At 35.4% G+C, this 14140-nt stretch overlaps 1 protein-coding gene across 1 annotated transcript in view; it reads left to right on the plus strand.

The window, feature by feature from the left end:
- LOC124596112 (spermatogenesis-associated protein 13) overlaps positions 1-10767 on the plus strand; it is a gene marked incomplete at its 5' end in the record, with an annotated part of 105567 nt that extends 94800 nt beyond the window's left edge. Inside the window, one exon of the mRNA XM_047135127.1 lies at positions 519-10767. Within this exon, the coding sequence (XP_046991083.1) occupies positions 519-691 (173 nt within the window). The remainder of the gene's footprint in view (positions 1-518) is intronic.
- Positions 10768-14140: the final 3373 nt, after the last annotated feature.

The following is a 14140-nucleotide window of genomic DNA, read 5'->3' on the forward strand; positions in this document are numbered from 1 at the left end:
ATAAACGTTGCCAATCATCTGTTGATTTTATGTATTAGCAAATAATTGTTAGTTTTAATCATGAGATGCTAAAACTATGTAAAGTTGCATTTAAAGGTCTGAATTTCGGTGTTTTTTTGATCTGTGGCTGTATGCTAAAAAGGTTAGTTATATTCTACTGCCTTAACAGTTGTATGTTGAAAGTAAAAATAAATCGGACTTAAATTTAGAACCTCAAAACATTGCAGCTCATTGTGAGCAGCATCCATTTCTGACACACATTTAATGAATACAAGAATGAATAACAGAAGAGTTTTGTAAACTGAGTTGAAAATAATGAAGGCAACATTTAGAATAAACACATTCAAAATGATAAATTAAAAAGAAATTCTTGATACAGAAAAGATGCTTTAGAAGACATAGTGTAATTGTAAGATATTTATCTAATGCCAAGTGTGATTGTATTCTACCATTTCTGAGCACTATATTTTTTACTTAACCGAAATGAACGATAATTTTGTATCTGTATTATTTTCTAGGGAAGAGTTACAAGCGTGATTCTTCACACCCTGTGAATAACCTTGATGCAAGTCATCACAACCTATCCTCATCAACAAGTCACAGTTCAAGTAATTCGCTGGGCCGAAAAATGGGCACCTGGTTTACCTTTGGTAGCAGCAAGAAAGGTCGTGCTACACACCACCCATCATGAAAAAGAACTCAAATGGTGCTGTAATATAGTGAATTTGTGTATGAAAAGGAGTTTCATGTGGAGGTGGACATACATGATGTCTGTATTTATATTGGATATTGTGAAGCGTTTCCGCATATAAGGTAATGCATGTCATGTAAGTCTCGTGGCAGAGAAGGAGCAGTTAAAGTGAACCAAATATTTTGGTTATTCTGTTGTTACATAATCTTTTTTGTATGAGTGGTTGGTGCATGAAATTTGGAATGAGCTGGCCTAAACTTCATACAGGAAGATGTTAGTGATAAGCAGCACAATAAAGAAGACTGATTATAGCCTTCCTCAAAACCTAAATTTTGTTAAGAATCAGTTTGCTGCAAAAGCAGTTGTAAGTTTGAGGAAATTTGTAGGAGTATGCTAACTGTAAACAAAAACTGTTTCAGAGTGCTGTAATTAATTTATAAAAAATGGAGAATTGGCTCACAGGAAAGAAGAGACATTAGAATTTCATTATATTGTTAACAAATTCAAAGATTTAATCAATTTTCAAACACTGCTTGCATTTATAGCAATTTCCAGACTAAGTTGAAACCATGCCGTGCTATTTCTAAAGCACTGGACATACTTTTGTTACAAGGTGACCTGAGATGTTGTATGTTTAACACAGGTTTATAGCTCCTAATTTTTATATGTATTCAGTAAGGAAGAGAAAATGAGCATGTATGAAATGTTTGATGACATTATGGACAGAGATTTTGTTTTTAATATGGTTGTTTACTTGAGAAGGCTTGTGCCTTAAAACATTCAAATTATGTTATTTGATGCTGCACACACACACAGATGTATCTGGTGCTTTCTTTATTTCTTACAAATAATGCTTAGCAGGTTATTCAGTATTTCTGATATGCTGTTCATTGCTGTTCATAGGGAATGCTGTACTTATGAGTACAGCCATAGCTGACTAATTCATATGTCTGCAATTTTGTGTCTCTAGTCATCTCCACAGCTTTAATCAGTTTCAAGATGAGAAGTGTTATATTCCTGTTCAGTGACTAACACGAGGAACACAAATTAATAATGCTTGGTTCATGAGGGCTCATAATAATGATTCATGCACATTTCTACTCTTTACAAACATATTGAAGAAAACAAATGAACAGGAATGCAAAAGATGACAAAATGAGGCTACTAGTTGTGCCTTACTTATCTCAGTTGTTTTGAACAAATGCAGCTGGGTGAAGAATAAACTTTACAGCTGTGAAACTTTACAACTTCATATTGATCATTTCTAATGGTTAATAGTTTGGATCATGTCTTGAACTGATATAACAGGGACTGATTTTCTTCCTTCAGAAGTATTTCATTATTCATTTAGTATTAAGGAAAATGTGTGGCATATTGTATCAGATTTTACACGAACTCTGGAGTATGTACTCTGCAAAGCTCACTTTTACCATTAAGACAGTTTGTTGTGTAAATATGCCCATCCATTCCATACATCCAAAGTTATACATGGTCACCATAGTCATCTACATTTTTGCATCATTGTAGGAGGTTTTCAGTCTCTTTCAATGTGTCAGACCATTGAAAAATTAGACAGGTAAAGATTAATGTTGTTCCGCTACTGTTGAAAAGACTTCATTCTTAACGCACACAGCTAAATTATTACTAGCAAAACAGTAATCGTGCTTGGTAGGGCAGTTGCATTAGTCATGCCAGTATTTCAGTGTTTTATTCAAAGCTGTTTGTATTTGTACTATGGTGTATGGTTCCTCAGTCGCATTGTGGACTTTGTGTTTCATTGCCAGAATGTACAGATAAACTGTAATGGCAGCTTATGTGCTTATCATAATGAGTGATACGCAGCCTGAACTGGTGGTGTTAATTGTTGTATACCACTGTCTACATTTTCAGTTTGAAAATAAGAAAGTTTCCAAATGAATTTCTGGTGGTACCTCAGTGGAATCAGTTCATCTTGAATCAATAGTAAACTTTTACAACATTCAGAAGTGTTTTAAGACCTTTGTGTGTAGTATATGTGTAATGTACTATAACTCTGTCACTCTGACAAGCTAAGAGGGAAATAATTTGGACTGCATTTCAGATTGAGTCTGGTAGGTTAAATGTTTAAATGCTAGTGTTGAAATAATGTCAAATAGATAAAGTTTGCAAATGGAATCGGTATTTGTTATTACAGAATCGAAATATGTTTTCAGGTGCATTCTGATGAAATCTGTTGTTATTGTCATTAAGGGCATTACATATTTTGTGATTTTGGTAGCTTTGTGACAGGATATAGGCTACAAGCATACTATCCACTAATTTGTGGTTTTTAATGTAGGTGTAGTCTACCTATTAATTGCTTTTGAATTTTGTTTTTAATTTGAGTCTCATCAGATCCAAATTACTTGTATTGTTATTTTGATTCATTGAAACAACTAAATAGCCTAACAAAGAAAAATTTTAAAATTGTGTTACACTTTGAATTTTCTGTGTAAAAGAAAATGAACTGATATGTTTGAAATATAATACTGATCAAGAAACCTAGCAGTCTACAAAATAATTGTGGGTTGCGCATATTTCTTATTTATGTTACTGTTGATCGGCAGCAAATAACTGGAGTATCACTAAATGCCAACACCTTTTGTTATGATATTACACAACTACACTGTAACCTTAACCAACAATGTTAAATATGTTAAATTTTGAATTCTTAACGTATTAACCACATATTTATATAGTTGTTGTCGAATGTTGTGCTAAGTATTTTCTATGGATTCCAAACCATTATATTCTGCGGATTCCAAACCATCACAATACTTTAAGCAAATAGATTGCAAAAGTAAATGAAAAGGCACAAAGTGATAACTTCTGTGTACCATAGTCTTCAATAAATGCTGTGCTTACTGATAATCAGTGTAGATGTCATGTACAGTATCAGAGGATGCAGATAGTCTTACAGTACTTACATACTTGTTGTATGAAAGAAGCATCCTGTGTCACTTTCATACAAAAATCATGTGCCCCAAACAAGTATATGTGTCTCTTCTGGTTAACATATTAAATACAAATAAGAACTGATATATGACTAGTGATGGTAGTATTATTGATGAGGCTAAGTCAAAAAGTGAATTCCCTAAAAAGAAGACATTTGTTTCAGTACCATTTTTTTTTTTTCATTATTATTTATAGTCTTTCCATTTTAAGCTCAGACTTGACATCTTTGGATGAAACAGCAATTATCTGAACATGAAGAAACATGTATGGAAAAGTTCTTTTTAATTTTTTATAACGTAGTGATGAGTCACCTGCCAACTTTTGGCTCATGAAAATGGAAATAAGCTCAGTATTGTATGGCAGATGCTTGAATAACTTCTTTAATGAATTACTAAGGGGGACTGCATAATGCTCAACACGCAGGGCACATTTTTGGGAGAAGTGGTACTCAGATCCCTGGTCTTGTGTAATGAAATGGGACCCAAATAAAGGTGTTCTGTAGTTTCACTTTTTGACTCACCCTCACAATAATTTATGTGCAATAAATGCTTGACATTCAGAATTGTTCATTTTTGAAAGAAGTGATAGATGTAAATACGAAGCATTGAATGATAGAATTGCTTTTCCATGTGTTCTCATTGTTGTGTTTTGGAGAACAGCTGAAATTTAATGTATCATTTTAGTCTCTTGATGTTTCATGACGCAAAGAACTCTCTAACTAACTTGTAACTTATTTTTATATATCACAATGCTATGAGATGATACAATATGTGTACAAACATCCATAAAAAGGCAATTTTATTATTTCATGTGTTATGTGGCATGGTGTATTGACCAATATTTTGAAGCAGCTTCACAGTGCAAAATGCTAGAGCTTGTTTCAAGGCAATGAAAAGTTAATTTTTCTTGAGTTCCACATGGCAAATGTCACACAGCTCTGCAAAACATGGTATGCATCATTGAATTTTTGTGGGCATTGCTTTAATAAACAAACTGCTACAAGCCCTAACTTCATTATCACTAGAAAATCAGGAAAATCCAGTTTCAGGTTGCATCCTAAGCTGCATATTATTGTCACTGCAGGTTGCAGAATGCTATGTTTCATACTCTTCCACTGAAATCCAGAAAGGAAGTCTGAGACCGCACTGGAGATTACAGTGAAAGTGAAGAAATAGTTTTCAGTTAATGAAAAAGTTGTATGCTTACTGGAATGAATTGGTTATAAATGAGGCACTCAACATTGATGATGATAAAATATGCTGTGTACGAAGCTGTCAACATAAAGCATAAATACTAGTGTGGCACCGTCAAGCTAGAGTCATCTATTCACTAAACATCTTGTCAGTGTGAATATAGGATGAAGTGAAGAGTCAAACAGTGAATGTTGCCAAAATGTCCCGTGGCTCAGACTAGACAATCTGGAATAACCTACATGCCGCAGAAATAATTTAAGAAGCAAACAGCTCCCTAAATAGTTTCTGATGAATCACTCATTGAAAGCAGTAGTGCACACACATAACATAACTAACAAGTGCACATGAATTCTTATTTTATGAACCGTGCTACGCAACTAATTTCCTTTGTGAAGACATTTTAGTGTGAAGTTCGTGTGTGTGTGTGTGTGTGTGTGTGTGTGTGTGTATTTGCACGTGCTCCTCTCAGTCGGGAAGCACAATGGGGAAGGGCTTTCTTTATGCAAATGGCAGGAGGAGGTGTGGGGATTTATACCTTCCATTTCGCCAGGCCTTACATGAGCACTTAATAGGAGGTTGAATGTGACTTAACGGTAAGGCACTCGCAGGGAGACTAAACCTCACTGGTTACTGACAGGTGATGTAAGTGACTGTGCGGAACTGTTCAAAAGTAGGCTGTTTGTTTACATGTTGCTCATTACAACTATTTCCTTTTCCCTACAAGTGAGCTGCAAGTATTGGTTTAGTATGAACTTCAACAGAAAATAAGAAATATATTGGAATGAAAGAAAGGAGTTCCCCCTCCATAAGTGTTTCTTAGCCATCTGAAGAGTTGAAGTTAACAATATTTTGTTTTATGTAGGTAGTGGGAAAGATTGCTATTGCAGCAAAGTATCACCTTGAATCACAACAGAGTTTTGTTATGACCTATGTATGTAAAATGCTTATTTGTAGTCTGTACCCTGCTCAGAGTTTATCAACGTGGATAGACTAGGACTGAGTTTTGACATGTGTCTTCAGACGAGATTTACAGCAGTCAATCCCTTTTTCATGACTGGCTCTTTATTTCTTTCTTACTTTCCTAGCCAGTGGTTTCTGCTCTTTATGCTGCATTGTTTTTACACAGTTATTAAGACCTTGGAAGAAATTTTTGATCATATACAAGCTTTCGGGGCCAGTGGCTCCTTATTCTGGCAGAAGGATTGAAAGAGGAGGAGGAAGGGTGAAGGAAAAGGGGCAAAAGACTGGTGATGATATTTAGAAAAGGGGTAGAGTATGGAAAAGTCATCTAGAAAACCAGACCAGGGGAGACTTACTGGACGGGATTAGAAAGAAAATCTAATACTGTCCACTAAGTCTCCCCTGACCCAGGGTCCTGAATGACTTCTCTGAACTGTATCCCTTTTCCTAAATCTTGTCAGTTCTTTTCCTTCACCCCTCTTCCTTCGTCTTCAACCCTTTTCCCAGAAGAAGGAGAGAAGAAGGCGTCACTGGTTCTGAAATCTTGCATACGTAATACCGAATGTGTGTGTTCTGTCGCCATTTGGTGAGTAGATATTTTATCTATCCGATTAAATTCTACACACACAGTGATACGTGCACCGTTCAGCTCTCACAGATTCTAAGGCCTGAAATGTTGCTCTGCAGTAGTTCTGGAGCAGATGAACCGGTAGTAACAAAAATTATACTTCAAGGCTGCTTATCATCATAAAGTTAGAATTTTTAGACATTTACTTCAACTGCAGTTCAACCTTTAATGATTCTCACATATATTTGAATTTCCAGCAAGCTTCAGTAAGATAACTGTTTAATATTGGAATGTCATACACTAATAAATTGAAATGAAAATGCAAATTTTTATGAAAAGGTATGGAGAGATTGATGTAATCACAGAAACCTCTTAAAAATGTCATATCCTGTATCATATGTCATTTGTTGAGAATTATGGTTAAGGAAAAAAGGAAGATAGCCACCTATTCTGAATTCTGCATAGAGAGGCCCTTCATACAAAATTATTGGTTAGGATGTAACTTCAGGGGCTGACAGTTTTTATTTCTGCTGAGAGAAACATATAAAAGGAGACAAAACTATATTACTTCCCACATCAGGGAGGAAAGAGTGATAGGTTGTGGAAGGTTATAAAGGAAGTGCAAGTGACTCAGAACTCAGGATGAGAAGCATCCATCCTTTATATGTGTTTATCAGCAGTACAAAAAATTTTGTGTCTTAGTACCGACCAGCAATTATGTTAACGCAGTTGTATAATATGCTCTACTTTTGCCTGTTTTTAGCCTTGAATACTTCCAGTTCTGAAAGGCAGAACTAAAGTTATCCTCTACTTATTGCAATGTGCCTTTCTTCTTGTATTTGTGTTAAATGTTTTTCTTTTGGGCAGCTTTTTATTAGATAGAAAGTTCATATCACATTTCCTATATTAAATTTGGCAGCTATTTAGTTATGCCAATCAACAGATTTTTGTGAGGACATAAAATATTGAACTTTGTCAGTCACATTGTCAGTCCAACGATGGACAGTTTGTGAATTTCCCAAGTAAATCACTTTTCTACACATAACATAACTAACAAGTGCACATGTATTCTTATTTTATGAATCGTGCTACGCAACTAATTTCCTTTGTGAAGACATTTTAGTGTGAAGTTCGTATATTTAGAATGGTCTGTCTCTGCAGAATATTCTAGATTTGAAATTATAAATAGCAGTGGCCAAAATGTTTTAATTTTAAACAAGTAATTTGAAAACGAACTGAATGATAGCATATTTCCTTGACCTTCTTGTAAAAAAAAAAAAATAGCATATTGGCAATTAACTTAATTTGTGTGTGTGCATGTGTGTGTGAGTGTGTGTGTGTGTGTGTTTTCTTAGGATGCTCAGCTGAGGTCATTAGCTCCCTTATTCTTGCATGACTTGAACTATACGTTGTTCACTTAGTTCCTCGGGCAGTACACATTGTATTATTACATATATAATTTTTTATTTGTGGGACATCCACAACTGTTTTGCAACATGTTGATGATACTGAGCCTGTCACAGTTGTAAAATATTTTGTTGACCAAAGTATTGCTCAACAGCAGCCCCATCATCAGTTGTATCTGAAATCTAGCAGTAACAGGACGTCATGTCCATCCTAACAAGTTGTAGGCAAACATCTACCATAGGTGGACCATCAAATAACATCCCAAATTGTGGCTTTGAAGACATCACGAACTATGTATGTTTGGATCAACTGCTGCACTCTCAGGCTTGCAGAGGTAACACAACAACTGATACTGAGATACAGTTCACTAATATGCATTAGTGTGCATGAAATGAAATTGCCAATGTCCTTTGAAATTGGACTATTGTGTGTGGCTTACAAACCTCTGTCACAAGGAATACAAACCCACTTGTTGTAGACTGTGAAATGCATTCACCAGTGACAGAATAAGTAAAAGCAGTTTGGTCAGTATCATTGTCATCATATATGTGGAGTTAAATGTCACTCCCGAATATCACAAAAGAAGTGTAATCCCATAAAATGTATTTTCCCTGTGCAACTCATTCTTATCATCTTTGAATACAAGCACAGTCCAATTTGTAATGACAACCAAATAAAGATATAATTTGTAATGACAACTAAATAAAGATAGGAATATCTACATGCAAATGTCAAACTGACAGATGTACATGAAATCTGTTTGTACAATAGCTTTTAAACAGAAATAAAGAGGGAAATGAAGCTGGAAATGGGACTGTAGAACCCGACAAATAGAGGAACACAACAGACACGACAAGAAGTCAACTGTGAAAAGTCAGAAACATATCTTTCGATTCCCCACTTATTCAGCTCATTGAACATGAGTTTTGAGTGGAATTTTTTCTCTCTCTATTTGATTGTTAAGTTATAAAATTTGCAAAGAGATGAGGTTAATCTTAAGAGTGTGATTTTTTCTTGGCACTCCATTGGAGAAGACACTGGTTCTTAGAAAGGAACATTCTTATTTTTCCAAGCAAATTATTGATGCATTAAACACTGCTGTTCTCTATTCACTCAAAGGTTCATGCTCTTATTAGTATGAATTATTTTTTCCCCTCTTGTAAATTGTGCCCATGTGGTAATTAAAGCAATAAAGCTTCAAAAAATATTATTATTCAAAGTGTGAGAAACAAGATATGAAAGAAAGGTAGGCATATGGCTGCTTAATGTCATGACAGTCATTGCTGTAAAAAAAATGGCACTTTGTGCTTTAATACACCTCTCCATTTCCTGTAAAATTCCATCCGCTTGTGTTCCCTACCCCTAGATTTCAAATTTTCTGTTTGTTGTCCTGCAGATGGCACAAGTAAAGGGAAGAAAGGAAACAAAAGGCATAATTTTTCATACTCTTTCCTTCCCACTGGTACGCAACTCTTTTATTGTTTCCGCTATAGAGTGAATTAAAAATATCTTTTATGAAACTGGAAATATTTTTGCTTTAATTTTCCCTATTATTCTTCTCACTCACTCATATAGAGAAAACTTTGAATAATATATTTCATTTAATGCATGAGTAACTTGTAACAAACATTCCTAGAAAATGCTACAGTCACAGGTTCCCAAATCAAACATTTTTAGAGTATTAATGCCGTATCATCACATAGTTACATCAGGACTATCTGAGGGAGAGGAATGTTTCACTTCTATATCATTTCTCTTGCGGAAAAATATATGTGATGAAGATGGCACAAGAATGTGTGTAACAATTAGGCTACAGTGGTATAATTTCTTGTGAGTTATCAATTCATTCGAAGTGAAAATCCTTTCTTGTATATTTACTGACAGTACTGTGGCTGGAATGTGATGTAGGAAGTGTCCTTACCATTTAGATTCCACTTGATGCCAGAAATTTAATCATGTTTTTTTTCTAATCTACAGCTTAAATATGAAATATTTCCAGATCAGATCGTACTGTTTGTTTAGCATTAGTTAAAGAGGCAACAGTGTAGTGATTTCAGTATCTGTTTAATGGACGTTGTCACTCAATTTCAGGAGTACTTTTTAAATATTTTTGGTATTAATGTAATTTTGTTAATTTACATTAAAGATTTTATATTAGTATGTATCCTTTACCATTTAAATCTTGTACATTTTATAATACAATGCAGATTAGTATCTGTGCATAAAATAAACAGTGTGTTTTGTACTTCAACTTGATATCAGTTTGTCTACGTACATTGATTAATATGATTGTATTTTTTTGTATCTTCTTATCAGTTTGTTTTAACACAAACTCCTGTGATCTTACTCCAGGCAGGCTGCCCATTTTGTAGGAGTAGTATATGCAGTTGATTTTTCTAAGGAATAAAAATCACAAACTGCAACTTGTTTTCTAATATCTAGTAGCATTTTGTAGGTACTTGATCAGCTGTTGCTGTGTGAAATGTGATTATGCAATGTAAAATTTTATTTGACAATAAGAGTATGCATAACACGGTCCAATTTACAACAAACACTGCACAATAACAAATAAAATGGTTTCTTTTAATGAGTTTACTGTTGTTGTATGGAGTCTTGCAAGTGAGCATCCTGATTTATGTAAATTTCGTGTAAATAGTTACTAGAAGTAACATGTAAATATGTAGCTGAATAATTTTATCAATGTTATACAGATCTCAGTATTGAAAGTTTGTTGAAAATAAATGTTACTACTGAATGTTCATCTTACACTGTAAGAAGATAGTTGTGTGCTATATTCATCTACAGTGAAGACATAAAGGAAATGAGGCAGTAGATTCATCCTGTATGTAAATGGAAGATTTGAAGAAAAGTGGAAGAATTGACGAAAAGACCAGTATGAGGACTGGACTAGAATGTATATACACAAAACCATAAATTTGATGTAAATATAATATATATGCAATAGTTTCATAAAATTTCTTTCTTTGGTTGTTATTTTAACCCATCAAAGCTGTTTTTCCAATGTCCTAATGTAGTCAAAGTATCTCCCTATTCATTACTCTCACTCCTTTGCTGTTCACCATCCAATTCCATATAGGGCAAAAAAAGGTAATGCCCTGGGATCCAGAATCTCCAAAAAGACTTTTCTTTTTACATATCTATGCAGTTCGCTGTTTTTATGAAATAAAAGCCATTTAGAATTTAAAAAATTAATTTGGTGTCTGAGCTGAGATTGATAATTTTTTGAATAATGCCAACTATAATTTCAGTTGGATTTGGGTATGGAGAGCTTATAACATTTGGTTGAATGTTCATGTATCATATTATAAACTAACATTTGTGGAAAATTGCAAGTCCAGTAAGGACGAATGTGACAGAAGTGAACTGTGTTTCATAGGGAAGGGAAGACAAGGTGAAGTGTCAAGAATGTGTGGAGTATTTCTTGGGCAGGTGCAGCAGGATGTCGTTTCTCACACCACAACTGCACGATAGAGCCTTGTCAGTCTGATAAAAGGGACATTACGTGCTTTGTGGTTGTGTTGTTCTAAATAGCCTTTTCTGCAAAAAAAAAAGTACAATATAAAATAGAAATGATGAAACGGGTTATCTCTTTAACGAATATCACACAAATATGTTACTTGAATGATCTGAGAACTGTTAACTACCTCAGATAAGTGAAAACAATTGATTGCCTGGGGCCAAGATTCACACACTGCTCTAGGACAACCTATGTGATTTCCACAATGCTGTGAGACAGCACTTAAAACTGTGGTGAGGAAACCTCTGAACAGATGCGACTGGGAAAGATACTCAGTTTCACATTTATTGTAAGCATGACTCAAACAAGATATGGAAGACATGAAATCTACAGTCACAGGGTGTTTGGCTCAAGTAGCCTAAATAAAAGCGGCCGATATACATGATACCGTGGAAGGTACGTTCCTCTTCAGGTCACCAACTGCTCACTGTGCTGGCACTGGTGACAGTATGTGGAGGAAGGTACCTAAAGCTTATCACAGCATGCACAATACACAGTCTATTTCTGGTACTTTGCTGCAATCGCCTACACTGTAGGGGGAAGAACAACATGGATTGAGTTCAAGGGGCATTCACTTAACTATTGAGTGTTCAGTCAAGAAAAGGGCAGCTCAGAAATTAATTGATCACTCTCCAGACTAAGAATTTCTCCAGTGTGCATCGAGACGTTGATCTTGAGATTTCCATCTCGATACTGTAGTAGTAAGTATGTCTGGCTTATAGCCAATGTGTGTCTCCATCGTATGTAAGGACTTCCATCACCTCACTTCTTGCAGAGTTATGGAAACATATTTTCAGCGTTGGTGGGACTAGCTCTTGGCAACGAATGGTGGTCACTGTTGTGCATATCAAAATATGGCTTACAGCAACTGTCCTTGTGAAAATGTGTGTAGTTCTGAGCACTTCAGTTAAGCAGCCCACCAAAAGCTATTTGCTTTCCGAGTACCATCTGCTTCTCAGATGTTCAATTCTTCTAAATGATCTTCTCACATAATGCTCTCATGCTGCTAAATCAAACCAAGGCACCATCTTACATTCACATTGTATGCAGATTAGGAGATTTGTGTGAGATTTTTCTTTCGTGCAGATGAAGGAAGTGGTGGGCAGTGGTTCTGTGTTAAGGAGCACTGCTGGCAGTCTGCAACCCATTAAAATTGATTCATTGGAAATTGACATTTTGTGGTTTTTAGCTCATTCAGTGTATGAAGTTACAAATGAAAGAAATGAATGAGACATTAACACCCATGGCTGCAGGTTGGCAGCTCAATAGTGATAAAATTCATGCAACACATCCAGCTAAGCTACATAACTCAACAACTCCTCTGTGTGGCAAGTAGCACGTATCCTTTTCATGTTTTTAGAACAAGGCATTTGAACTGGAATTGTCTACTAAATTTTATGTCTCTCATCTAAAAAGGAAGCGAGCAATAGCATCCAGCATTCATGTTTGTGATCTTATATGAATCCTTAACTCAAAAACTAACACACGATCACAAACAGTTCAAGAAAGATTTTAGTATGGACAGTTATTGGTTCTCTATGTAATGAAAAAAAACAATACACTTTATCTGTCAACCTCTTTCTTTCATTTTTAATATATGTTTAGAATCTGGAGTTTTCCCAGATGCACTTAAAACTGCTGAAGTGATACCAGTCGTTAAATAGGGAGATAAGCACCTGCCCCAAAACTATCGACCAGTTTCTATTGTCCCAGTTTTCTCTAAAGTTTTTGAATATCTGATGTACAGCCAACTAAATAACTGAAAAGCATGATCTCCTCTCCAAGAGACAGTTTGCATATCAACAGGGCAAAAACATGTCACTGAAGTTGTTAACCAGGTGTTAACTGCATTCGAAAATAAGGATCTAGTATCGGTTGAACTTTGTGATCTTAGCAAAGCCTTTAACTGCATACCGTTTAACACCCTACTTGCAAATTTGGAATTTTATGGCATACACAAACCATCTTTAGATGTAATCGAATCATACTTAAGTAACAGGAGACAGTTTGTATGAATTAAAAATAGATGCTCCTCGCTGAGGGAAGTTCGGACTGGAGTGTCTCAGGGCTCGGTCCTAGGTCCTTTTCTTGTTCATCATTGCAATTAATGACTTACCTTACCATGCAGGAGCAAATTCAATTGTGTGTTATGCAGATGACACAACACTGCTCAATGCACACAATGACAGAACAGAACTGCATCAGGCAACACAGGAAAAACTAGAACTAGTAATGAATTGGTTTTCTTCTAATGAACTCCTATGTAATCCTGATAAAACACAAGAACTAATTCTGGGTTTAACTACAGCTGTTGAAAGCAAATCAGTAAAATTATTAGGATTCCACATTGATTCAAAATTAAACTGGGAGGAACATATTAGCCATATCTGCAAGAGAATAGCAAGATGATCTAAATGATTAATGCAAAATCTCATATAAAGATGTGAAACAAATACAAACAAAGAGATGGAGGGGCTGGCCAGTACTTACCTCAGCTCAGTACAGCCGATAGATACACACAAAACAGAACCAAAAATTTACGTTCCTAGCTTTCGGAACAAATGTTCCCTCATTAGGGAGGAGAGAGGGGAAAGAAAGGGAAGAAGGGAAAGTAGATTCAGTCACTCACAACCCAGGTTATGTAGCAACAGGGAAAGGAAAACAGGGAGGGTAGCAAGGATGGAGGCATGGTTGTCAGAGGGAAGCCAAAGATATTCTACTGTAAGTACTTTGCCAGCTTCAAACCAAAGAGGATGCATACAGAAGTAAAGAGGTATATAGTATAAAGATAAACACAACTATGTAGGATG

This window comes from Schistocerca americana, chromosome 2 (genome assembly GCF_021461395.2).
Source record: "Schistocerca americana isolate TAMUIC-IGC-003095 chromosome 2, iqSchAmer2.1, whole genome shotgun sequence".
Classification (NCBI taxonomy): Eukaryota; Metazoa; Arthropoda; class Insecta; order Orthoptera; family Acrididae; genus Schistocerca; species Schistocerca americana.